This window comes from Zootoca vivipara, chromosome 13 (assembly GCF_965207765.1).
Source record: "Zootoca vivipara chromosome 13, rZooViv2.hap1.1, whole genome shotgun sequence".
Taxonomy (NCBI): domain Eukaryota; kingdom Metazoa; phylum Chordata; class Lepidosauria; order Squamata; family Lacertidae; genus Zootoca; species Zootoca vivipara.
In genome coordinates, this window is record NC_142596.1 from 34,223,061 (window position 1) to 34,249,904 (window position 26,844).

The 26,844-nt window shown below is 46.6% G+C and overlaps 1 protein-coding gene across 3 annotated transcripts in view; it reads right to left on the bottom strand.

Moving 5' to 3' along the window:
• Positions 1-26,844, bottom strand: part of WDR90 (WD repeat domain 90) — a 49,582-nt gene that overhangs the window by 11,084 nt on the left and 11,654 nt on the right. For 2 of the 3 annotated variants that reach the window (XM_035130626.3, XM_088657418.1), the window contains 25 exons: positions 26,466-26,534; positions 26,240-26,350; positions 24,198-24,343; positions 23,209-23,266; positions 22,977-23,095; positions 22,582-22,743; positions 21,315-21,445; positions 20,545-20,661; positions 19,408-19,643; positions 17,379-17,518; positions 16,307-16,437; positions 15,425-15,555; positions 14,217-14,378; positions 12,781-12,909; positions 9,323-9,456; positions 9,157-9,194; positions 8,146-8,277; positions 7,057-7,239; positions 6,336-6,442; positions 5,907-6,009; positions 5,082-5,203; positions 4,549-4,708; positions 3,592-3,782; positions 2,240-2,408; positions 665-776 (listed from right to left, as the gene is read on the bottom strand). In XM_035130626.3, the coding sequence (XP_034986517.3) occupies positions 665-776; positions 2,240-2,408; positions 3,592-3,782; positions 4,549-4,708; positions 5,082-5,203; positions 5,907-6,009; positions 6,336-6,442; positions 7,057-7,239; positions 8,146-8,277; positions 9,157-9,194; positions 9,323-9,456; positions 12,781-12,909; positions 14,217-14,378; positions 15,425-15,555; positions 16,307-16,437; positions 17,379-17,518; positions 19,408-19,643; positions 20,545-20,661; positions 21,315-21,445; positions 22,582-22,743; positions 22,977-23,095; positions 23,209-23,266; positions 24,198-24,343; positions 26,240-26,350; positions 26,466-26,534 (3,293 nt within the window). The remainder of the gene's footprint in view (positions 1-664; positions 777-2,239; positions 2,409-3,591; positions 3,783-4,548; positions 4,709-5,081; positions 5,204-5,906; positions 6,010-6,335; positions 6,443-7,056; positions 7,240-8,145; positions 8,278-9,156; positions 9,195-9,322; positions 9,457-12,780; positions 12,910-14,216; positions 14,379-15,424; positions 15,556-16,306; positions 16,438-17,378; positions 17,519-19,407; positions 19,644-20,544; positions 20,662-21,314; positions 21,446-22,581; positions 22,744-22,976; positions 23,096-23,208; positions 23,267-24,197; positions 24,344-26,239; positions 26,351-26,465; positions 26,535-26,844) is intronic. The other variant, XM_060282757.2, reaches the window with a different exon arrangement.

Below are 26,844 nucleotides of genomic sequence, written 5' to 3' on the forward strand. Positions count from 1 at the left end.
GCGAGGCCACCCTAGATGCTCTGTTTACAATGAGGCCCATGTAAGAGCTATGTCTGTATTCAGCTCTTCAGTCCACACAACGTGACTGCCCACTAGAACTTCATCATGCAAATTATTAACATGATCCCTAATATTCATTTGCAGACAAATCAGGAAAGTCTCATTAAGCCACCTCAGTTAAGCAGAGAAAGATTCTTTTCCCTTGGGAAAAGTCATTTCAAACACAAAATATTCTTCTTTAAAGAGTTTGTCAAAGATAACCGCCTAGAAAAAGTGTGAAAGCACTTGCCGGTAAAAATATAAAGGAGCTGCCCCTCTCCAAAATCAAGAAATGGCTCATTAATCAAGCTTATCTTTTCTTGCTGATGGCCTGTGATCAGGGAACTCCTGGCTTTCCAGATGCTGATGAACTAAAAAAAACCCATTAGCCCCAACAACCATGGCCAGTGGACAAGGATGATGGGAGTTGTAGTTCAGCAACATCTCAAGGCCGAAAGGTCCCCCACCTGCCTGTGATCATGGAACTGATTTTTAAAATATGGGTGCTGTTCTCCCCTCCACCCACCCACCCAGTACTGGTCCTAACATACAGGCTTCGTAAGTGGAAATCTGAATTATCACCTCTCTCTAGGGCTAAGCAAACTTGAGTCAGATGATGCATTACCTGGCACTGGAACCTTTTACTCTCAGCTCCTGAACTGCTGCCACTGACCACAGCTGAATTTTTTTGGTGTTGCTGCCGCTGACAAGCCTGTCTCTGTGACACTGCAGCACCCCTAGACAAGTCAAGCGTTTATTCTGGTTAATGGCTGGGTTTCATCCTTTGAATGTTGAACAGCTGCAGAGCTCTCTGGCGATGTCAGCGCCATAGAGACATCCCTTCCAGAGATCTTTGACTACCCAAAGTGGAGCATTGAGGGTACAAACCACAGGATTCTTTTCTTCCAGCCTTTGCTACTGCAGCTCCCACAGCCAAGGACACAAACAACTTTGGAAAATCAGCAGCAGCTTGCCAGGACGGCTGCGGGAGCTACAGCAGTGAGGGTTAAGGGGTGCTTTATGGAAAAAAATGACACAGAGAACATTTTAAAAAGTCTTAAATCCAGACACAATCAATTCTAGCATCTGAGAATCAAAGCTGGGCTTGAGGGCATCCTGAACAAATTTGCAGACAACAAACTGGGAGGGGTGGCTAATACCCCAGAGGACAGGATCACACTTCAAAATGACCTTAACAGATTAGACAACTGGGCCAAAGCAAACAAGATGAATTTTAACAAGGAGAAATGTAAGGTACTACACTTGGGCAGAAAAAATGAAAGGCACAAATACAGGATGGGTGACACCTGGCTTGAGAGCAGTACATGTGAAAAGGATCTAGGAGTCTTGGTAGACCACAAACTTAACATGAGTCAGCAGTGTGATGCAGCAGCTAAAAAAGCCAATGCAATTCTGGGCTGCATCAATAGGGGTATAGCATCTAGATCAAGGGAAGTAATAGTACCACTGTATTCTGCTCTGGTCAGACCTCACCTGGAGTACTGTGTCCAGTTCTGGGCACCACAGTTCAAGAAGAATACTGACAAGCTGGAACGTGTCCAGAAGAGGGCAACCAAAATGGTCAAAGGCCTGGAAACTATGCCTTATGAGGAACGGCTTAGGGAGCTGGGTATGTTTAGCCTGGAGAAGAGAAGGTTAAGGGGTGATATGATAGCCATGTTCCAATATATGAAAGGATGTCATATGGAGGAGGGAGAAAGATTGTTTTCTGCTGCTCCAGAGAAGCGGACACGGAGCAATGGATTCAAACTTCAAGAAAGAAGATTCCACCTAAACATTAGGAAGAACTTCCTGACAGTAAGAGCTGTTCGGCAGTGGAATTTGCTACCAAGGAGTGTGGTGGAGTCTCCTCCTTTGGAGGTCTTTAAGCAGAGGCTTGACATGTATATGTCAAGTATGCTTTGATGGTTTTTCCTGCTTGGCAGGGGGTTGGACTGGATGGCCCTTGTGGTCTCTTCCAACTCTATGATTCTATGATTCTAATACCAAGCCAGAACATTTCTCCAAGTAGCTTACTGCCAGGGTTTCAGATAGGGCACATTCCCAGCTGTATCTGAAGATGCCAGGGATTGACCCGAGACCTTCTGCATGCGAAGGAAATGCTCTGCCACTGAGCCACGCCCCTCCCATGCTTCTCTTGAAAGCTTGGTCGTGTGAAGACAGCTGCCCAGAGACTCACCAATCTCCCCCTCAACAGCTTCCCATGTCATGAAACAACGGTTCGTCTGCATGTCCCACGCACAGATCTGTCCCGTGCTGGTCCCAGTGTACAGAAGGCAGCCGGCACTGTAGCACAATGAGGTCAGCTCCACTGGACCAATTGCATCAGGGACAGGGACTCTGTGAACCTGAAGTCAGAAGAAAAGTCGTGTCAGCTGTGTATGATCCCCGCTGTCAGCCTCGAGGCTGAACTCCTAACCTTTTGACTCTACTCCTTTTCTGGGTCTCAAAAACATGGGTAGGGCGCCTGTTCCTGACCAAGGACCAGATTCTCCTGTGGGTAAACATCTGGGGACCACATGTCATGAAGGGCCTGAGGCAAAAGTAGGTGGAGCAGCTATCCCAAACCTTGCAGTAGACTACTTTCTGCACACATTCACATACCCACCCTTTCTATCCTCCATCTAGGTAAACAAGAGGCATTATCAGAGTTCAAGGACAGTGCCTTGCTCCCCCCCCCCCCCCGCAGGACCAATTGCAGTCATCAGCAGTCGTTAACAGCCATCAACAGGTTCACCACTCCTATCAGCCCATCACCCATTCCCACCCACCCCCCCACCCTCTGAATATAAATAAGGGCCTGGTTGATTCTGTTTCAGTGTATCTGACGAAGTGTGCATGCACACGAAAGCTCATACCAAAATAAAAACTTAGTTGGTCTTTAAGGTGCTACTGAAGGAATTTTTTTATTTTACATTCCAGCCAGTGAAGGATGTGGCCTTTGGAGGGTTTGTGTGGCCAGGGGAGAGTCCTGAGGGCCAGATTAGGAAGGCCACATTTGGTGTCCTTGACTGAGGTGCCCCACTGTCAGGATACTGTCAGCAGCTCTGAGCTGCTTGCCCAGGAAAGTATAAAGACAAGGAAAAGTTTCTTACAGTCCTTTTTTATTTCAATCTTTACAGAGAGAGGCTACATAACCCAGCCTCTTGGATAATGGTGTTGTCCCCAGTGAATCTCCACCCTCCATCTCTCCCATTTCCTCATTTGTCATCCTCTTTGAGCTCTTTGCTCTCCTACTTTTAAGGCTCGTCGGGTTCTGGGAGATGGAGGGTCTGGAATGCTTTCTAATGGCAACGTGTCAGCCAGGTGTTGCTCTGGCTCTCCCATGATTTCCCAACTTTTGCTCTCATCTGCCTAGAGCTGTGACCTCCCTCGAACCCCTGTTGTAAAATCTATACTGTCTTCTTCTTCGTCTTCCCTGGAAGGGTCAGGATTGGGGTGGGTGGGAGCAGTTTCCACCATCCCTCCTCTGCCCAGTCCCTGACACCCACCCCTGCTGTGAAACATCAGAGTGTGCCACAGGTGAAGTACCTTGAGGCTAATGTCAGCTCCCTGTTGCTCCGTTAGCCAGAAGGTCACTGCTCCCTTCCCCACACAGGCAAGGTGTCCTGCAGAAAGCGGACTAAAAGCGATTTCGTGGACCGGCTCAGAGACGCGAGTGGATGACATCAGCTCATAAGTGTGGGTGTTCCATAAGGCAATGACTCTGTCAACATAGTCCCCTGGGGACAGAGTACACATTTCAGTGTGCAAAAACACATCAGAATGAACAAACCCTTGAACAATAAAAGCCAAGATGCTGTTCAAACCATCTCTCCCAGCCCCACCCTAGCCTGGAGAAGAGAAGATTGACAGGTGATATGATTGCCATCTTCCAATAACTTTAGGGCTGTCACCTGAAAGATGGGGCAAGCTTGTTTTCTGCTGCTCCAGGGGGGTAGGACCTGAACCAATGAATTCAAATTACAAGAAAGGAGATTCTAACTAAACATTAGGTATAACTTTCTCAGGGTAAGAGCTGCTGGACAGTGGAATAGGCTACCTTGGAAGTTGGTGGACACTCCCTTCACTGGAGTTTTTTAAAGTGAGGTTGGACGGCCATCTGTCAGGGAATCTTTAGATATGATTCCTGGGTTCCAGAGTTGGACTAGATGCCCCTTGGGGTCCCTTCCAAACCTACCATTCTATATCTGGAGAGTCTAAGGATTGAACCTGGGACCTTCTGCATGCAAGGCAGGTGCTCTGCAGCTGTGCTGTGGCCCCTTTCAATTTCTGGTCTTGCATTAAGGTGCCACAGTAATTGTGGCAGCAGCTTGGGTGCAGATTAAGTCATCGGCAGTCCAGTATTTCTATAAACATGATTAACCGGCCTGTTTTATTTCAGTCTCATATAGGAGATTTCCCTTTTCCTCTGGGAGAAAAAGTCTAGGTCTTTCAAAACGAAAAGCTCTCCCAATGCCCTGTGTGCTCTTCACTGCTTATGCCCACCTAGAGTAGCAAGGAGGCAGTCATCCCGAGAGTACGCCATGGCTTGGACTTGGGTCTCGTGATGGAACAGAACCTTTTGGCAGGATCCATCCTGGACATTCCAGATGCGGATTTGGCAGCGAGACTCTCCACGACCCTGACCAGAAGCAGAAGCAAGGGCCTGCGGGGATATTCATTCGTTCGTTTTATTAGTTAGCACTTTTACTTTTCTTATCCTGCCCATCTACTGGCCTGGAGTGCAATCTGGGCAGCCAACAATACAAATCACTAAAGCAGCAGCAGAGCAAAGTTCATGCGTCAGGGGCATGAATGAACAAATACCCAAATGGCAGACCAAAAGCTAAACACAGCCTAAGGCTCAGCGAAATGCTTGGCAAGCACATTCTTCCTCCTCCCATTAGTGAGGAGAAAAGGGAGCAGAGCATTCATAGCCCACTGGCTGTTCAGAAGTGCTGTATTATTAGAAGGAAAGCAGGTGGTTTGTGCTAGCCAGACCACCCAGATGTTCTCAATGGAAACAGGAATGTTTGTACCTGAGCATCATGGCTAACAGCTAACGTTGAAATCTCTTCAGGGTGACCAAGCCAATGCTTCTGGAATCCAGAGTGCAGGTCTTCGACAATGAGCAGACAGCCACAGCTGTAGGCAAAGAAACCTAAGGAGAGAGAAGAGATTGCATTCAGTGCTTGGAATTCTGCATGCAAAGGATGGGCAAAGCCACAAACCACCAAATGCAGACAAGTTGGAAGTAGGAGCCTGTCAGGATCCACCATGTGAAAAAGCAAACACCCTCTGAGTGTCCACTGCCTGGCAGGCTTTTACCTTCCATCATCTCACTCAGCCAGTTAATGCATCTCCCACGCTTCCAGAGAGTAATAGAATTATAGAGTTGGAAGGGACCACGACGGTTGTCTAGTCTAACCTCCTGTGATGCAGGAATCTTTTGCCCAACATGGGGCTTGGACCCACAACCCTGAGATTAAGAGTCTCATGCTCTACCAACTGAGCTGGAGGAGATAAGCCAAGGGAGGTAAAAGAAGGAAGACGTCTGCTGCTGAGAGACCTCTCCTTCTCTGTCAACATGACTTCAAGGCAAGCCCCTTCCGCTCTCCTTGACTGTCAAGAGGCAGCCTTCACAACAGAGCCTGGCTAATGGGATGAGCGACTAGACTCTAAGACCAACTGATTTCAGAGAGCTTTGCACTCCAACCCTGAACATACCACATAATTTCAATAGAATTGATTTCCTTGTAATGTATTTCTGACAAAGATGCCAGCTGGTTTGGTTGTCCAGCGGAAAGTTTGGGTACAGAAGATTTACAGATTTTGGAATCTCAATTCGCAAACGCAGACTATACCTGTATCTGGATTCCAAACCATATTTCCCCGGCCATTCCCATTGTAGCCAATGACTGCTTTTAGTTTCAGGCCCTCGTTACTAGTTAGAGCAGAGGAGAATACCTAGAAGACAAACACGCACAGCTTCAGCATAAGTTTAGAAGAGATTCCAGACATGTCTCTCACACTGCCTCGAGAAAACTTGACCATGTGCAAAAGGGGCTCTCAAGAGCCCTGAGACTCTTACTGTGCTCAGAAACCATTACATCAAGTCTTGAGACCAGACCAGTATCGCTCTGAACACCAGTTGCTGGGATTTTCAAATGGGGGGAGTCCTGTTGAACTGGGGTCTTGCTTGCAGACTTGCTGACCACTGTGAGAACAGGATGCTGACTCTAGATTGGTATGATTCAACAAAATTTTTATGTTTACACCAGACCGTTTCTTACCTTCTGGGGTGCCGATGTTTTGAAACGAGGGGTAAAGTGCCTGTAGCAGTCCGGGCAGGTGTTGTTTTGGGGTTTGGATCCTTTGCTTTCCTTTCTACTTTCTAGCACTCAAGAGAGAACAATTGGAAAGCATCTTTTAGCACAGAGTTTACGAGAGCATTCTTTAAGAGCCATTGTTATATAGAATTTTAGCATGTTTCCCTATAAATTATTATTTACGAGCTGTGAAAATTGGTCTTAATACTTTGCAAACTTGGGAAATGGATGAAGCACACAATCAAACTGAATGTAGTAACATAAAAAGGTAAAGGTACCCCTGACCGTTAGGTCCAGTCGCGGAACGACTCTGGGGTCGCGACGCTCATCTCGCATTATTGGCCGAGGGAGCCGGCGAACAGCTTCCAGGTCATGTGGCCAGCATGACAAAGCCGCTTCTGGCGAACCAGAGCAGCACACAGAAACACCGTTTACCTTCCCACTGTAGCGGTACCTATTTATCTACTTGCACTTTGACGTGCTTTTGAACTGCTAGGTGGGCAGGAGCTTGGACCAAACAACAGGAGCTCACCCCATCGCGGGGATTCGAACCGCCAACCTTCTGGTTTAGACCACAGCGCCACCCGCGTCCCAATGTAGTAACATACATATGGATAAAAAAACAAGCACCTGTTATCTCGAGAAGAAGAAAAACTTAGCAAAGCCCCTGCACATGTTGACCTACCATTCCCTGCATGGCTATGGGGTCTTGGACAAGGCTGAATGACTTCAGGTTTCACAGCCAGAGAGTCTTCACTAGGGATAGTGCCCTTCAACGCAAGAACTAATTGGGCTTTACCCTCATCAACAGCCTCTCTGTGGCTGCCTTTCTGATATGCTTCCTTTTCTTCTTCCGATTCAGAAGTATCTGAAAGAGAGGAAACAGGGGAGAGTGACTGAAAGAAGAGCAACAGCCCCTTGTTGTACATCAGCTTCTGGAGCTCAAGTATAGCAATGGAACTGAAACACTTTAGCTTCGGTTCTTTCAAAACACAAAGCCCCCTGAGAACCACACCTGGAACAGAGACCAGGCCATTTCTGCAGGGCAAGTCCCATGGATTTTAACACACCAAGCGTGCTAAGGATGAAAGCACCAGAAAGAAATGGCTACTTCCAGCCTTCTGCCTGAGAAGAGAAGGAATTAGATTGATGTTTTCTTCATCCAGTTTGGTTAGAGTGCTGTTCACAGCAAGCAGTAAGGGGGAGGGTCATGTCTCAGTGGTCAAGAATCTGCTTTGCATGCAGAAGGTCGCAGGTTCAATTCCCAGCACCTCCAAGTAGGGCTGGAAATGTCCGCCCCCCCCCCCCGCCCGATTGAAACCCTGGAGAATCGCTGCCAGTCAGTGCCTACAATACTGAACTAGATGGTCTGACTCAGCATAAGGCAGCGTCCTGTGTTTGGATAGCTTTTCAGTGTTTGTTTTATGGGATGCAATATAGTACCTTGATAATCCTTACCCAAAACAAATGGAATGTTTATCTAGGCAGCTGCAGATGGCAGGCAGCTATAAGCGCCATAGGTGGCAACAGGAAGCTTGTATCCAATGTTAGGTCTACTCGGATTAGACTACTTGAAATTAATGACATGACTAACTTCGATTTATTAATAATAGTAAAAGTTAGCTGGATACAACCCACTTTGATTAATCATGGGAACATGGGAAGGGAACAAAAATAGCAAGTGGAAGACAACAATGGGGATGGGGTTCAGGGCGCCTGAAGGATTTTAAGGGGCTGACAAATATTTGCTTCATTTGAAGTGCTCTCTGCTCACCGCAATGCCCCATTGGATGGATGGAGCTGAGCTCCAGACAAGGTGGGGACACAATGGTTGGCCGAGGAACCACCTGGCGGGGGAGATCATTGGCCCCGGGCGTCAAATCATGTGACCTCTCCATATTGGCTTCTGTGGATAAAGAACAGAAGGGGGGGAAGAGAATGAGAGGCAGGGTGGTTTAATGGTTAAAGTGCTCAACTGGCACCAGGGAGATCCAGGTAAAACATTCCACAGTTATGAAGTTCACTGCGTGACCTTGGACCAGTCATTCTCTGTCAGCCTAGCCTACCCTCACAGGGTTGAGAGGATATAAAGCAGTTGGGGAAGACAAAACCTTGAACTGACCTGAGAAAGGATGAGATACAAATATAATGAACAGAAGCAACACCTTTGTCACCTCTTTTGATGGCTGCAGCTGTCAACAGCTCTAATGTCTGTTAGGGTTATTCTGCAAATGGTTATGTCCCATTTTTTATATAAAAACAAAAACAACCCCCCAGTCAAAACAGGAAACTTCCTGAATTTTAAAGTTCACAGTTATTAGCCCAAACCATTTTTAATGGTCCCTCTTCCCCATACATCAGGCATTTGGTCCATAAAAAGAAATAGCCTTAGCCCTCCCTCCCTGCTCTGCTCACCTGGAAAATCTCTCTATTTGCCGAAGACAACCAGGAAAATGTCTGTCTACAAATCTGTGTCAAAGACATACACAGACAGTGATAGATGCAATGGCAGAGCTCATTAGAAAAGAGATCATTGTGGCTTCTCCTATTCCCTCCCCCTCCCCCCAACTGTTGGCGATCGGGTCACTAGCTGCCTGGCTGGGCACACCTTATTCCCTTTTCCTCCAGGACTCAATACCTTTTTGCTGTCCAAAAGCTGAGAGAGGAAGCAGCCAGGGGCAAAAGCCGTGCCTCACACGAGCAGCTAAGTAATGGTAGCTATTTCACTGTCAGACAGATGTGGGGTTTTGCAAGTAGCATACCTCAGCAACAAATGCAGACTTACCAACTCTGTTAGCATCTGAGGACTCGGAGGAATCGATTCTGGAATGGTAACAAGTCCAGAGTTTAAAAGACGGGGAAATGAAAAGGCAGGTGTAAATATGCAGGCACCTACAGACTATCGTATTTCCAAAGACAATTGCTTTAGTGAGGAAACATTGGGCTCTTACTCATCCTTGAAGGACTCCTCTGCAAACACACCTAGGAAATCCCAGAGGAAGATGGCATCTCCAACACTGATGACTTGCTTTTGGTCAGGGGTGAACCTCACCTGCTGTATTGGCTCAGAATGGCCAATAAACACCTGGAGAAAGAAAAGCAAAAGCAGAATGGCTGGCCTCTTGGAACTACATTGCAGAGCATGTAAAGACAGGGAGACCCAACTTATTATAGTTATAACATGCAGACTAGCGGTTAGAATGTTGGACTAGGATCTAGAGCACGGGTGTCAAACACAAGGCCCGGGGGCCAAATCCGGCCCGCCAGACCTCGTCATGTGGCCCGCTGAGCGCCCCAGCCAGCGGGACCCAGCAGCGGGACCTTGCTGCTGAAGCGCCACGCCGACAAAGCGCTGAGAAACAGCTGGGGCGGGGGGGGGTAGAAAGGCGGCCGGAGCAGTGCCGCACGGAGAGTCCCGAGCCTCTGCGATGCAGCAGTGCTCTGTAGCACTTTGAATCCTCCTCCTGCCACGGCTTGGCGCCTGGAAACGGCTGCTGCTGCTGCTGCTGCTGAAGCACAGACAAAGCACCCAGCAGCGCCTCGTGGAGGAGGAGGATTCAAAGTGCTACAGAGCACTGCTGCGTCCCAGAGGCTCGGGACTCTCCGCACGGCGCTGCCGGGCACCGACCCGGCAAGCCGCCGCCTCCTCCTCCTCCTCCTCTTGCCTCACCTCCTCCTCCTCCTGCCGCGGCTCAGCCTCACGAACGTGCAACTCTGAGGCTTTACGCACTTCTCCTAAAACGGACACCCGCTGCCTTACGCTGCACAGGAAATGTTTTTTGCCCCTGGCTCCCTTCGCGCTCTTTTCTGGCGCTGAATCAAGGCGGCGACCCCCCTTCCCTTTCTTTCTTCCTCTCTCTCATTCTTATTCTTTCTTTCCCTCTCCTTCCTTCCTTCTTTATCTCTGTCTTCTCTCCCTCTTTCTTTTTCTTTCCTTCTTTATTCCTTCTTTCCTACTCTTCTTTCTCTCACCTCTTTCCTTCCTCTCTCCCTCCTGCTCCCTCTTTTCTTTCTTTCTTTCTTTCTTTCTTTCTTCCTTACTTCCTTACTTCCTTACTTCCTTACTTCCTTACTTCCTTTCTTCTGTCCTTCCCATCTTCCTCTCCCTCATTCTTATTCTTTCTTTCCCTCTACTTCCTTCCTTATTTCTCCCTTTCCGTCTTCTCTCCCTCTTTCTTTTTCTTTCCTTCTTTATTCCCTTCCTTATTTCCTACTCTTCTTTCTCTCCCCTCTTTCCTTCCTTCCTTCCTCTCTCCCTCCCACTCCCTCTTTTCTTCCTTCCTTCCTCCCTCCCTCCCCTCCCTCTCCCTCTCCTCAGAAACATAGGATGCTGCTTTATACTTCTGGCCCTTAAACCCTGGAACCAGGAGAGCAGCTCCAGTGAGTCAACCTCAGCCAGTCCCTTTGGTGAAGGGTGGTGTCTCACTGGCAGAACATCTGTCCTGCATGCAGAAGGACCCCAGCATATCCAGGTACTAGTAGCTCTGCAAAGGTCCTGCATGAAACCCTAGCGAGCCTCCACCACCCAGTGCAGTTACCAAAAATCATTTTTCAATAAATTGTACAATAATTGTACATTTGAATATCTACTTGCCATTATTTTGACTATGTTTCTGCTTTCAGAGCTAGTTATTACTTACATTATTACAAAAAACAGTAATAATTGAATGCAGTGACAATAATTTATGATAATAAAGAGTGGACACATAGTCCTACAGATACAACCGGCCCTTTGAGGGTGACCAAACTGCTGATGCGGCCCCCGGTGAATTTGAGTTTGACACCCCTGATCTAGAGAGACCATAGTTGAAATCTCAACTCAAACATGCAGCTCCTCTGGGTGACTTGGGATTTCAAAATTTCATTTCCGGGGGTGTTTACAATGGCAGCTTCAGTAAATATATTATTGCAGATATTTTTTGGCAGCTCTATCCTTTTGTTGTTGTTGTTAGCAACCTTGATTAGATGTAATTATTTCCAAGCAATAAGTGAAATGAATAAATGAGAAGTTAGATACCTAGGGCTCAAATCCTAAACATATATCACACTGAACATGGTGGGACTTACTCCTAAGTAAACATGCATGTGACGGTGCTACAGAGCGACGGCACTGCAAGCCACTAAAAAGACAGATGCAAATTTTTATCATCACAGAAGACAAGACAACTAATTTTTCTATCCAAATCACACCTGGTATGTTCTTTAATTAAATTCGCACCCCACCTCAGATCATTCCAAATCACTTCCTTTTCAACTGATTTACACTACGTTTTTCAGCAGTCTTCTGCAAATCAATTTAATTCCCCTCCAATTTCCCGCGCTAATTTACTCCCCAAATCATCTCTAGAGAAAGTCATCCTATATAAATTTATTCCCTCAAATTAATTTCTTATTCAGGAATCAATGTCTCCACTGTATTCACAAACGTAACATGTAGAATGAAGTGAGGGGTTTTCTCAACAACTGACCATTGCAATATATTCTCATAGGGTTGCTTCTATTCGGGATTCCAGTCAACCGTTCTATTCTCTCCTCACAATTTCCCCTTCCCCCCCCTTTTCTAAGTGAGGTTCAACATCCAATGCCTGCTGAACATTTTCACCTCTCCTTAATCAGTTTCAGGGAGTTTTGCATCTCTTGGGTGTTGCTGCTGTTGTTCGCTGAAAGATATTCCCCCAAGCACCCCCTGTTTGTTTCTCTGTGGCCCTGTTTTGGCTCCATTTCATCACTTGAATGTGCTACTATGATGTTCATTGTACAATCTAGCCCAGGGGTTCCCAACAAAATTTTCTCGAGGACCCCTCATCGAGCCGCTATTTGACAAGGACCCCCATTAATTCCTAATCCTAAAATTAAAAAGTGAGAGCCAAATTAAGAGTCTTTTTATATTTTATATTTATACGTTTTTTACAGTTCTTCCTCTTCATCTGTAGGCCTTTGTCGTTTTAACGAACCACTTTTTAACCCTTTTTAACTACGCGAACTGTAGCTTCCGCGGAAAAACAACGCTTTGTTTACAAACACTACTGTTTTGCAAAGAGGCAGCGCGCGCCAGGGAGGAGGGAGGGGAATGGAGAAGACAGGGTACCTGCGCAGTAGCGCACAAATGAAGGTGAGCGTTAGTAGAATGCGCGCGCTGCCTCTTTGCAAAACAGCAGTGTTTGTAAAGCGCCACCTAACGGCATACAGCAGAACTACTGCCTCTATCTAATTCTAGTTTTGCGCTAGACTCTGCTCATGCAGGAAGCGGCCAAAACAAAAAAATCTGTTATCATACGGAATATATTTAATATATTCTTTATTCTAATAGCATCTTGCGGACCCCTCTGGCATGTTGGGAACCACTGATCTAGCCTGAACAGTGACAACTGGAGGGGGGGAAAGACTGCCCTGCTGTTGAGTGCAGTACCTGAGAGTTGACATCAAATCTCATTCCATAATCCCACACCTTGAGGACCCTATCGCCAGCTGTCAAAAGAAACCGGGCATCGGAGCTGAAGGCCAGCGAAGAACAAGACTGCTTGTGCACTTGCGGGACCTGCAATCAAGACAAACCACCCCCAATATTGAACCCATCTGTTTCCACCAAAAAGACAAATACACTGAGGACAGACACATAGAAAAGAATGTTTGTTAAAGAGAGAGGAAGTAATTAAATAAGCGGAGTTAGCAACCCTGCGAAGAGATTTATACGAAGGTGAACCATACCCAGTGTCAACATTTCAATGCCTTGATGTCCTAGCTACTGCCCCCACTATTATGGTCCCCATGGAAAACTGGGCGGGGTCCCGGGTAGCATTGGCAATGGACGCTACCATTTCAGAAATCTTCTGTGTGTGTTTTTGGACCGAGTCATTATGTGGTTGCTCTACCAAGCCATCCAACCAAGTCTAGCAGAGAAGGCTGCCCTAAGGAAGAGTGATCACAGGCTCCTGCGTAGGTTTTAGGTCAAAGACTGAGCCGTGCTCCGACACATCGTTGAGAAGTGCATTCCATCAGTCGGGATGACAGATCCACTCAGGAGGGCTGCTACAAAGGCATCCACTGCTGAGACTTTAAGGTCCTCCACGGCTTGCTGATCAAAAGAATAAAATCTTTGTGCAAAGCCATTAGATTATTTGGCTACGTCTAGCCCATTCTGATAAAAGGGAAAGGAACTGTGCACTGAGAAGATTTCGATTCATGAAATCTTTCAAGAGGCTGCAGTAGACAGATCCTTTGAGACCAGTTGGAGACCCAAAGGTAAGATTGAAGAGGAATGGTAAGAAATTAGCATCATTAAAGAGTCTGGTATTGGAATCATCATCTATGGGGCCTCATTCCATTTCTCAAGATCTGAGAAGAAGAGTCTTGCTCTGGAGTTGGTTTCGATTGCTCAACTGCCCACTGAGCACGGGGCCTATTTCTGGGCTACATTAATCTGCTGGGAACCAAATGAGGAGAAAGAGATTCATTTCCCTCTTCTTCAGAGGAGTGCTGTCCAATCAGGATAATTAAGCTGAGTGGCCTTTGCTCATTTCGTTGCCATCACTATGTCTACAGCATGTTTCATTTTCGGGTGCCAGCTCCTTAGAAATTTCAGCCAGGAGAGTATCTTTCATTTCTTTGAATAAAAAATGTCTCCAGAATACATTAAGGGAATAGGGAGCACTAGTTTGATCAACTGAGAAACTTCACGAGATACAAATAAATTGGCATTTGGAAGTAATTTAGTAATTTCAGAATGACACAATCCCTCCCTGGGAATTTCACTGCAGAGGGAAATGCACGGGGGGGGGGGAACCCTGGAAACTGCGTGCGAGCCCAACCTCAGAACACAAAGAAGTGACCATGGGAGTCCCTTACCACTCTGATCAAGCGTCCAGACTTGGCATCAATCACCAGAACCTTTTGCGAGCATGTCGCCACCAAGAGGTGGCCCAGAGGAAAAGGGGCAAAGCAGAGTCTCTCAGCCATGTCCAGAACAGTGCTGTCCAAATCCAAAATGCTCATATCTACTCTCAGCAGCTGCCAGGCAGAACAAATAATAATAATAATAATAATAATAATAATAATAATAATAAATGTCCCATTTCTTGAAGCAAATATTTCTGCACTAAAAGAGAAAACGAGGAAAATTTAGAAAGAGAGCACTCAGGCCTGGTCCATACATAAAGCACAATTAAGTGGAGTGGACTATAAAACATCTTAAGGCATGAGATGCACTATTTTTCAATAAAGGAGCAGGGACCGACCTTAGTAATACAACCCTCATGCCACCTTCCCGAAGTCAAGTAAGCGGGGTGCTGGGCTTTGGGGAAGAAGGTGCGAAAGCTCTCTGGCAGGGTCTTAGAGCCTTCCTGTCTCCTTCCCAAAGTGGAGCAAGCACTAACTAGGCTTTGGAAAGGAGGAAGGAGGACTCTAGGACCCTGTCAGAGCCACTACACCTCCTTCCTGAAGCAAGAGCTTACTCTGCTTTGGGAAATAGATGGGAAGGCGCTCCCTTGGCCCCTTCGACCTCTGCGGGGGAACCAGTCACGCTGTCCTAAATCCGCCTCTGCAAGAAGGGATCCTGGCCAATCAGGATCAAACAAATGTTTGTCAGGAGAGAATGGCAGCACTATGTAGTTCAAGTTACAGGTAGGTAGCCGTGTTGGTCTGACGTAGTCGAAACAAAATAAAAAAAAATTCCTTCCAGTAGCACCTCAGAGACCAACTAAGTTTGTCATTGGTATGAGCTTTCGTGTGCATGCCAATGACAAACTTAGTTGGTCTCTAAGGTGCTACTGGAAGCACTATGTAGTGACAGTGGTGGACAGGAATAGCCCCCATGTTTATAAAACACACTGTGGGGGACGTGCATATCACCCTGCTATTTCTGCAGCCCAGCAGATGTAGCTAAGGGCTGCCCTGACTGAGAACAGGCCGGCCTCTCAGCATTTCAGGTGCTCTCTGGGTTTAGACAAAAAACCACCAACTTTCCCACTCTGTAACTGAAAGGGCTAGATGTTTCTGCAACCTTCTGAGATCTGCTTTCCTGCGGAACAGCGAGTGGTGAGCAAGTGTCAAGTTACCTCATCTAAGGAATAAGCATCCATGAGAGTCACGATGTATTTGGAAGGTCCCACAAAGGCCAAGAGGTGTCCATCGCCGCTGACAGAAAGCGCATCAGGACCGTGGCCAGCATCTTGTGAGGTGACATTAGCTGAATGAAAGGTAGATAGTATGAGAAGTTATTTGTTTTATTAAATCAGTGCATTCCTACGCCCCCCCCTTTCCCTGCAAGGAGCTCAAGGTGGCGTGTAAGGCTTTCCCCCTCATTTTATCCCCAAAACAACCCTGTTAGGGCAGGACTCAGTGATGGGCCCAAAGTCACCCAGTGACTCATGGCAGAGAGGGGATTTGAACCCTGGTCTCCTGGGTCCTAGTTTGGCACTCTAACCACCACACCAAGAAAGCAGAAGGAAAGAGCCCCTAGACCATCGAGCCACACCAAAATCATAATGCAGCACGAGTTCACAAACCATTAGGGCCAGAGTGAGGACCCCTTTTCCTTGTCAATGGCCACATTCCCTTGGGGGTAATTTGTTGGCTGCAGCACACCAATGGTGGCAGAACCAGACCCAAATGGAAATAAAATGGAAATTAAAATGGAAAATGAACTTTGGCAAAAGAAATGCAAGTGAAAGCTCCTGCTGGTGGCGGAGCACCACTTAGTTAACAGCCGTTGCGGGGAGAGGAATGCAAGGGAAAGGAAGAATTGTTACCTGAGTTTGCTTGCTTCCTCTTCCCTCCCCATTCCCTTTTCCTTTTGTGCCATGTTGAAAGAGTGCGGACAGGAACTGTCCTGTTTTAATTGATGGTATACAAGCTGCTCTGGGACCTACTGAAGCTGAAGGGCAGAGTACACATGCTCTAAGTAAATATATTAACAAACAAACAAACAAACACCTTACCTAGTACTCTGATAATGTGACTTTTCTGGATGGCAGAGTTATAAAGAGCCAGGGTCCCATGGCTGCAGGAACTGTACATGAAATTGCCATCTGGGGAGAAGGTCAGACCTGTGATTGACCCACGGTGCTGCCTGCAAAGTACCAAAAAGAACGAAAGAAAGCAGAATGGGCAACTGAAAATTAAGATGGCAATCAAACTAGTTCATGCATTGATTCTTAATGAGGCGGCGCTCATGTCAGGGCCATAACACTTCAGATGGCAGCAGTGAGCTCACATGATGGAGTTAAAGAAGCACGTGGAGGGCGAGGCTGTCAGTTGCTATTAGCCACAGTGGGTATGTTCCACCTGCATTGATGGCGGCAGTATGCCATTTGCTTGGAATCTCAAGTGGGGAAGAGCACTGTTGAACTATATGCATTTAGTTGGCCATTGTGAGAAAACAGTGCTGGACTTAATAAACCATTCTTATGATCCAGAAGGACTCTTCTTACGGAATGTTCCTCCATTAAAAACCACAACTTTTCACATGGAAAACAAGAAGGGTTCTAGCCTAGCCTTCTCCCCAACAGGCAGATTTTCTATATAGAGGGATATATTTTTTTTTGTAATGGGACACTTTGTAATTTGATTTCTTCCCCCTACACTCTAAAGTGGTATAGCCCATACAGAGCTTTTACCTGGTCAGAACCAGGTCCGTGTCAACAGAGAAGCCTGCCTGCTCTCCTAGACCTCACCCCACCCTGCACTTTTAGCCTCTTTTCCAGCTCCTCACAAAATCAGGACTGAAACAGAGAACTCCAAAGTCTGCAAGAAGCTAATATCTACACAAGATAATGTTGATCTCCCACATTTCTGTTCCTCTTGAAAGAACATCCAATTGGGTTGCATCCAATGCTACTCAAGAGTAAACCAACTGAAATGAACAGAGATTAGTAACTGGTCCGTTAATTTCAATGGCTCTTCTTTGAGTAGATACAACCCATAGCCCGCAACTTGCATCATTTAGGATTGACATATGGAAGAACGCTCAGGATGCAACTTTGAAAGTATACTGTATATTGAAAAACTTACTTGTGTTCCTCAAGGAGTTTTGAGGCAGCCAGACTGATGGTCCTCACGACGCCAGTATCAAAACCGCAAGCAAAGATATATTGCGAGGGATGGAAAGAGACGGCACACGGTGTTTCGTCAGAAGCAGTGAATTCATAGAGCTATAGGGGACAGAGGATCATGCTGATCAGACACAAGACGGGCTGGCAATAACAAGCTGCCAATGTCTTAGGTCTCGTTCTCACTACACATTTAAAGCACTATGATACCACTTTAAACAGCCACAGCTTCCCCTAAAGAATCCTGAGAAGTGTAGTTTGCGAAGGCTGTTGGGAGTTGTTGGGAGACCCCCTGCTCCCCTCACAGAGCCACAATACCCAGATGGGATGGGAATAGGGGTCTCCTAACAACCCAGAGGAGCCTTAACAGACTACAGCTCCCAGGATTCTTTGGGGGAAGCCATGACTGTAATACTTTCTTGTTTCAATAGGCTTTTGGGAATATACTATTTTTTAGGAAAGGGCTAGTGCTGTGATGATTTTATTGTAAGTAATTGTATGTGATCGTCTACATGTACAGTGTGTGTGTGTGTGTGTGTGTGTGTGTGTGTATAAAATTAAGGATTTTCTCTTTTACAGAAATACGTGCAATGTCTCCCGTAACATTTTTACAGATCAGTTTCATTTGTTGAGACATTGGGGAGGAAAGGAAAAAGAGGTAGATGGGAGAAAGGTGAGTGGGGGTGGGTTTGGGTGACGGTGTTTCTATTTTACTTAATATATGTGGGGGGGGGGGTTGTCAGCGTCGCTTGTGCAGGTTCTCTATTGTTCGCTTGTGTTCCTTTGGTGGTGAGAGATGGGGTTGGCCTAGGGTATGATTATGCATTTGTGGTTGGCTGTGGTGGTTTTTGTTTCATGTGTGAGTGGGGTGGGTGGGTGGGTGTTTTGGATCAAGTTAGCCATATTATTTGTATGCTGTTGGTGGATTTTTGTCATTGTCTTGTTGGGCTATGTATGTGATAAAAGGGAGCCAAACTGGGGTGAAGCCATCTTCTTCTATTTGTCCCCGTGTCAGTTTCAGCTTATTGGTTAATTTTTCTAGTAAGGCTGTTTCCCATACTATTTGGTACCATTGGTCCATGCTTACTCCTGACAGGTCTCTCCAGTGTCTTGTTATGGTGTTTCTGGCTGCTGAGAGTAAGTGGGTTATGAGTTTTTGTGGTGTAAGTGGGCATTGTTGTCTTGGAAGATGTTTAGTAAGGCCAATTCTGGGGTTATTTCTATTACTTGTTTGGTTATTTTACATATTTCTTGTATAGTTGTTGTCCAGAGTGATTGCATTTTGGGGCACTCCCACCACATATGGAAATATGTGCCTGTTGAGGTGCACCCTCTGCAGCATTTTGGCGAGGTTCCTGGGCGTATTAGTGCTAGTTTTCTTGGTGTTAGGTACCACATGTACAGTACATTTGAATTCTACTAATGATTCATTGTTTTTGAATGACTGCTTTTTTAGCAGTTTCAATTTTAGTTGTAAGTAGCCTTGAGTCTTGTCAGGGAAAAATACAAGATATTAATAATAATAATGCGGTATCACAGTGCCTTACATTTATAGCGCAGATGTTGCCTTAACCTCAAATCTCAGTTCAATGTCACATTAGCACAGTGTTTCCCAACCTTGTGCCTCCAGATGTTTTGGGACTACAACTCCCATCATCCCTAGCTAGCAAGACCAGTGGTCAGGAATGATGGTAATTGTAGTCTGAAAACAGCTGGAGGCACAAGGTTGGGAAACACTGCATTAGCAGATAGGCTTGAACCCAACAAAACAACCAAATGGAAATAACTCACCAATTTGATCCAATAGAAATATCAGCTGTTAAGGAAGGACTGAAATATGGTGGGGTGAGAAGTGACACTAGTGCTGTCAACTAGACCTAAGAGAGTCACGTCCATTGATTTCAACAAGCTGACTCCAAGTAGGATTAACGTTCGATATGACCCTCTGAGTCCCCGGTGGACTTTACGAAAAAGGGCACTCTGGACATTACCTGCTGCATAGACTCAAGGTTCCAGACGCGAATGGTGTTATCCTGAGAGACAGTCACCAGCTGCTTCTGGGATCTCTCCACAGAGAATGCCAAGACAGAATCCAGATGGGAGCGCATAACGGTGCAATAGTCCTTAGACTGGATATCCAGGCAACCCACATTCCCAGAGGCAGTTGTGCACAAAACCTTCAGGTTATCTGGGCTGATGCGGACCGAACTCACCGGGCTGGGATGCTCTGCAGGAAGACAAGCTGCCCAATGAAGAGTCTGCAGACGACATGCTTGTAACTTATTTCTCATGTTTATGCTTGTGAAACCAAAGCGACACCAGCCACAGGTTGGGAAGAATGCGTTTTTTTAAAACAACAACAATACCTGGAGGCTCAGAGGCCTCTAAATACCTGTCACTGCGAAACAATAGCAGGAGATGGCTAGGGACTATCCTGCTTATGGGCTATCCAGAGGCCATCTGGTTGGCTGCTGTGGAAAACAGGATGTTGGACTAAACAGGCTTCTAGGTAGGCCATAAGAACTCTTCATTTGATTGGGAAAGCAAATGGGCACGGATCTCACACTTCATGGCAGTTTTTTCTAAATTTACACGTAGCCTGTTAACGAGATAATGAAAGATGTCCATGGTGAATAGGTTACTGGAGCCATCCCTCCAGGGTGAACATGCCACAGGGATTGGTGGTGGAACTGCCACAGAGCTCCGTTTTCTAAAGCAACAGGGGACCATTTATCAGCCCGAGGGCCACATTTCCTTCTGGACAACCTCCCAGAGGCGACGTATCACTGGTGGACAGGGCCAGGGACAAAAGAGGACAGAGCAATGGATGTGAATTTTACCTCTGCACAGTAAGGCAGTTTCCGAACATGTTCTGCTATCTCCTCCATCCAGGCTAGCAACAGGCATCGTCACGAGTTCTAGACACATTCTAGCCAGGCAAAAATTCAAAGAGGCTGCAAGGATTGGCCAATGAGGGGTGTGGCTTGGGAAGAGCTCCTGGGGCCAGATGGAAAAGGCTTAGAGGACCACGTGAGCCTGAGGAACCTGATCCTTAGTTTACTACACAGATCTTGTCAATTATACACCTATGCAGAGCTTTGACAGCATGATCCCGAAGCTCTACGCACCTGCCTCCAAGAAGACTTCAGAGAAGTCCAGTGGCCACAGGCGCAGGTAGCCATCTTCAGAGGCTGTGGCACAGAAAGTTGATGAGAGACATATGCTGTTCAGTGCAATCCCAGGACCTGAAAGAACAAAGATCCAGTACACTCTGAAGCACAAGAGCTGGCAGTGAAGGCCTCACACTGTATAGTCAGCTGTAATCTGAGCAAGAAGATCTGGAGCTGGCCCAGATACCCATGTCAGCCATTGTGGGATAATTCTGAAATCCTTTCCGTGCTGGAAGCCTTTAGTGCAACCTTCCACAGCTAGCCAGAAGTAGCTTGTGTAGAGGAACCTGATGAGATCTATCCCTCAATCAGCCATTCATTTCTATGGAGCTGGGCAGGAGAATATTGCATGGGTCAGTTCCATATCCCACCATGACACTCTTAAAGGCATTCAAGCTGATTTCTGCCACCAACATGTTGCCATTTGAGCGCTTGGAAATTTAAGCAACACTGAAACAGAAATTCTTCCTTGAAAGAAGACTGCTCGCTCTTGCACAACACCTGTGTTACAAACGGATTGTCTCCAGGCTTGTCTTTTCTAACCTGGTCCCCTCCAGATGCTTTGGACTATAAATCCCATCATCCTTGACCATTTGGCTATGCTGGCTGGGACTGATGGGAGTTTTAGTCCAAAACATCTGGAGGGGACCAGGTTGGGAAAGGCCGATCTGGCAAGTTTCCAAGAAGAAAGTTCTGTAGGCAGCTACGGAGAAACTGACGCAGCCCACCTGAGTTAAAAGTTTGCTTCTCTCGCCGATGAGAGTGCTGCCCTTCTGATGGCAAGAGGCGCCGGGCATTTCTGACAGCGACATTCTTATAGTTGATTTCCAAAACGTGTCCACTCCGGCTGCAAACAAACCTGAGAGGAAAGCAGCAAGGTCACCCAGCAGCAACATCATTATATGACCAAAAAACCAAGATCATGGCCACTGGTCCCATCACCTCCTGGCAAATAGAAGGGGAAGAAATGGAGGCAGTGAGAGATTTTACTTTCTTGGGTTCCATGATCACTGCAGATGGGGACAGCAGTCACGAAATTAAAAGACGCCTGCTTCTTGGGAGAAAAGCAATGACAAACCTAGACAGCATCTTAAAAAGCAGAGACATTACCTTGCCGTCAAAGGTCCGTATAGTTAAATCTATGGTCTTCCCAGTAGTGATGTATGGAAGTGAGAGCTGGACCATAAAGAAGGCTGATCGACGAAGAATTGATGCTTTTGAATTATGGTGCTGGAGGAGACTCTTAGAGTCCCATGGACTGCTAGAATATCAAACCTATCCATTCTGAAGGAAATCAGCCCCGAGTGCTCACTGGAAGGACAGATCGTGAAGCTGAGGCTCCAATACTTTGGCCACCTCATGAGAAGAGAAGACTCCCTGGAAAAGACCCTGATGTTGGGAAAGATGGAGGGCACAAGGAGAAGGGGACGACAGAGGATGAGATGGTTGGACAGTATTCTCGAAGCTACGAACATGAGTCTGACCAAACTGCGGGAGGCAGTGGAAGACAGGAGTGCCTGACATGCTCTGGTCCATGGGGTCATTAAGAGTCGGACACGACTAAACAACTAAACAACAACAAAGGGGTGCCAACTTAAAATCAGTAGGTCAAGGAATGAAAGTTTTAGCTGATTAAATCTACAGCTGGCAATTTAACTAAACAGGAAGAGAGTTAAGGGAGCTCCTGCTTATTTCATGTATGTTTCTGAGAGAGATGTCATGTAGCTAGTCTATGTTCTCTGGAATGCTTGATTTGAAATAGGCTTTGTTGGTGGGAAGAAGTGGATCTACCCAGGGCTCTAGGGAATGAGATCATCCCTGACTTGCCCAACTCTAATTAGCTCAGGGTCCTGGAAGCATGAAGGTATGATCTTGTTAGCAAATTGGGCCGTGTCAGGTACAGAAAACATTACAGAAACCCAGAAGTCTGCCTTGCAGTATCAGCTTTTTTCAAAAGCATTAGTCAAGGAGCAATAAGGTGGAGCAGCTTCTTACAGTGTCCTGTCTTGTGGCTCTCGCTGGGTGGAATGGCCTGCTTCGAAGTCCAAGTCTGTGAACTCCATGGAACGGTACTCGCCCAAATTTACTGGGCAGGAGCGCAGCACTCCACTCCGGACCCGCCACAGCCTCACGTTGTCCCGGCCACACGACACCATTCTGTTATGAAAAATGAAGCTGGGAGAATGAAACTAGACAGGACTTGTTTTTAAGGCACAAGCCTTGCATCGTGCATTGTCACAGTTCAGGTTCCCACAAGCAAAGGGGTGCCTCTTTCTCTCCTCCTGTGTGATGCTGCTTTTCCTTTTTCCGCCTCTGCTGGCTGCCCTGGGCTCCTTTGGGAGGAAGGACAGGATACATATGCAATGAAATGGTAACAACAAGCTCTTTACCTGGTGTCATCAAAAAAGGCAATCTTTAAGGCCTGGATGTCCACATCTGTGTGCGCTTTGGCAAGCATCACCACCTCTCCCCCATGGTTCACCTGAACAGTATTCCACACCACCACCATCTATAAAAGGGAGGAGAGAGAGAGTGAGAGGCAGCTGGGTGAGGCTAGCCGGTCCTTTGGACTCCCCGCCCACACCACACCCACTGCAAAGAAAGAAATGCTAATTCACTCACTGTTTTCCCATGTCGGTCCTTCCCAGTGCCACACAGGATACCCCCACTGTAGGAAAAGCTGCAAAAGAACGAGGGGCCAGAGCTCAGCAGCAGAGAACAGTCTTTTGCATGCAGAAAATCCCAGGTTCAATCTCCAGTTAAAAGCATCAGGTAATAGCAAGTGATGTGGAAAACCTCTGCCTGAACCCCCTGGCAACCTTATGCCCATCAGAGTAGACAGCACTAGCATAAATGGAGAAGCAGTCTGAGTACTTACTATAGACCAGATTCCGCTGTTCACTGAAAACCCAGTTTTGACAGCATCAAAACTGGCAGTCTTTCGCTTTCTACCTTGCTGCCATGAGTCCTGTGAAGGTGTCATGGACAGGGTGTGTGTGTGTGTGAGAGAGAGAGACCTTAAGGAGGAGTTTGGGGAGTTAGATCTACACCCTTGGCAGGGTGGGCATAGCAGATTTTGAGACATCTGTTGAGATCTGCCCTCCAAAGGAGGCTCAGGAAAACTCTCAGAGGTGCCTTCTGTTATCTTTGTTCCAGACACACACTCCTCAGCTTTACCAGCTGAGATGTCTCAATTGCCTTCCCCCGTTACACAGGAGCCTTCCTGGGAAACAGCTGGGAATACATTTGATGCCAAGCTGGCAGCTAGAGCATGGAGATGCCAGTGTGCACAAACCTCACCTAGCCAACCCACTACAGGAGTGCCTGTTTGCCTGCCTAGCCTCTGGGCTCTGGCTGCTTGGCCTGTTGAATGCTGTGCCCTCCTGTCCCTCAAATGGAAGGTGCAAGGGGTTTGTCACTCGTCGGTTCAATATTTTAGAGTGTGCCTAACCATGCCTTTGACCTCTCAAGTAACTGCTGGTTCTTGCAACCTGTGACTTGCCTTACGTACCATTCTAATCTTAAAATTAAAGCCTTTGGGAGTCAAGAGTTCCAGCTCCTCCTTGGATGCCTCCTTGTGCCCAGCCTGCCCTGCTCCCTCCTGCACTTACCTGAGGCAAGAGATTGATTGCATCCCCGTTTTAAACATGCAGAGGCACCTCCCCGATGGAAAATCCCAAAGACGTATCACGCTCAGTTGCCCTATCTGTGCAGAGGCCAGCAAAGTGCTGTTGCCGTTGAACGCCAATGCCGCCACCTGCAGAAAATTGAGACATTGTGGGAAAGGGTACCCTGTGGCATAAAGCAGAATTGGATTCCTTTCGGGAGAATCACGTGCCTTTTACATAGGAAGGAACTGCCTGTCGCTGCTCCTCTTCTAAACCACACCAATTTGCCCAACTTACAGGAGCTGATCAAACAGTTGAAAGGTAATCAAATCCTTATTATGGGGTGTTTATTAAACTGGTAACAGAAGCAGGAGGGTCTCCAGAGAATCGCTGTTGCTGCTGTAGCCTCAACCACCACCTCCTACTTAGCATTCACCTAGCACTGGAAGAGCTTCACCTTCACTTACAAGAGTCCTGTAAGATAGGCCAGAATTATTATCCCCACGTTGCAGATGGTGGTAGTGGTGGTGGTGCTAAGGATGAATATGGCTTGCCTAAAGCACATGAAGAATTATAGAATTGCATTTAGAAGGGTCCACAAGGGTCATCTAGTCCAACCCCCTGCAAGGCAGGAATCTTTCACCCAAGGTGGGGCTTGAACCCACAACCCTAAGATTAAGGGGTCTCGTGATCTATCCGTACAAAGGCAAGATTTCAAATGCAGACTTTCCGGTCCCCAGCTTAGTCTTTCAGGGCTCTCTCCCCAGGGAACGTCACCCGTCACAATGGCATCTTTTCAACAGCAGGCAAAGATGTTCCAAATCTCCAAGGCTTCAAGGGACATGGTGCTTTTTGCGGCCATGGTTTTGTGCACATGTGCTAGCATGTTTGTAGTGATATTGCAGTTGCATGGAGGACGGATTTTTTTCCTTTTATAATTTGTTTATTGTACATGAACATTTTCAACGTGTCATATTTTAAACTGGTATATTATGTTTTACTTCAAGACTTCTTTGTTTGCAAGAAGCAACTCATTAACTAATTAATTAGCCATTACGCTCATCATCAAGCTAACTGATATCCTATTTTTAGTAAAAAGAGAGAGAGAGAGAGAGATGACCCTTTTGTCCAGAGTTAACACCTGTTTTTAGGGGCTATAAAATTGAATGGGGGCACTTGGTCCTATGGGTCTGAATGTCCCTTAAGTGCTGCCACTATCCCCTTCTAGCCTCAGTTATGCATCCGTTGTCCATTCTGACTTGCGCTGAACCCAATGGTCATCCTTGGCTTAACAAACTACAGTTTATTAATGAGTGCATCTTCATAAACAATAGTTTATTATCTGTGAACCAACTCATAGTATTATACCTGCAGATTTCACACAATACACACAGAGAGACGTGCACCAATGCAGCAACCAATGACAAAGGTATTTTGGAAGCAATATGCGGGAGCCAAAGGTGTACAAGGATATTGGACAAAGAACACAGTAAAAGAATGCTTGCCCCCTTGCTGTTTATTAACAGCTGCAAAAACTGCATGCGCACAATGATCAAAATCGAAGAAATAAACTTTCGCGAATTAAAGGAGGAAGTCAGGCTGTAGATATGAAATTCTTTAACAGGGGGGTGGGTAACCTGTGGCTCTCCAGATGTCGCTGGATGCTGACTCCCATCAGCCCTAGCCAGCAGAGCCAATGGTCAGGGCTGCTGAGAGTTGTGCCTCAATCTGGAAGGCCACCGGTTCTGCAACCCTGCTTTCACAACGGCTGGGTGACGTTTATGAGATACCAAAATACTGCTTCTAATTCTACCCCAAGTCTCAGAATGCACCCATCTGACGTTATGAATGCTCCTGGTGCATGCCAGGCTTCTCCAACCTGGTGCCCATCCCTGGCCACTGGCCATACTTGCTGGGGCTGAGCAGACTTGCAGTACATAACATCTGAAGATCCCCCCCAGGTTGAGAAGGGCTGGTGTATTTGTAAGTCTCTCCTGTATTTTTATTGACATGTGGAAAAACAAGACAAAAGAAACAAATATTACCTTATCAGTGTGCCCAGCAAAGAACCACTGTCTGCCAGTGTCTAATGCGATTGCTACAATCAGAGCATGGCAGGGGTAGACCACCACAGATCCATTTGCAGCCCACAGAGCCTGGGTGACAAAGACAAAAGGTCAAATGAGAGACTTCTGCAGGGAACGGACTACACTTCTTGCTTGAAGCATTAAGTGCCAAATACGTACGATGAATAAATTCAGGCATACTGACCCATTTGGTGCTGCAGCCTCCAAACCCAATAACCCTCTTCAGCTTCAGGATTGGATCTGGCAAGAGTTTCTGGAGGAGAAAAATCGATCCGTCATCAGATTTAAGATACTCTGCTAAGTCCAGGACCACGTACAATAATACACTTAAGTGAGCCTCCATCTTTTCCATTCAGGAAAGGAATAGGGACATGCGTAGAAGTTTCCTGTAAGGGCGTGTTACCCAACCAAATTATGGGATGGGAGATGCCTCTCCTTGACATAAGGACCCTTGTTCTGTGGCAAAGCGCTTGCTTTTCAAGCAAAGGTCCCAGATTCAATCCCTGGGTAGGGAAAGATCTTGTTGGAAGATTAAGGACAGATAAAATAAATGGCTACTTCAC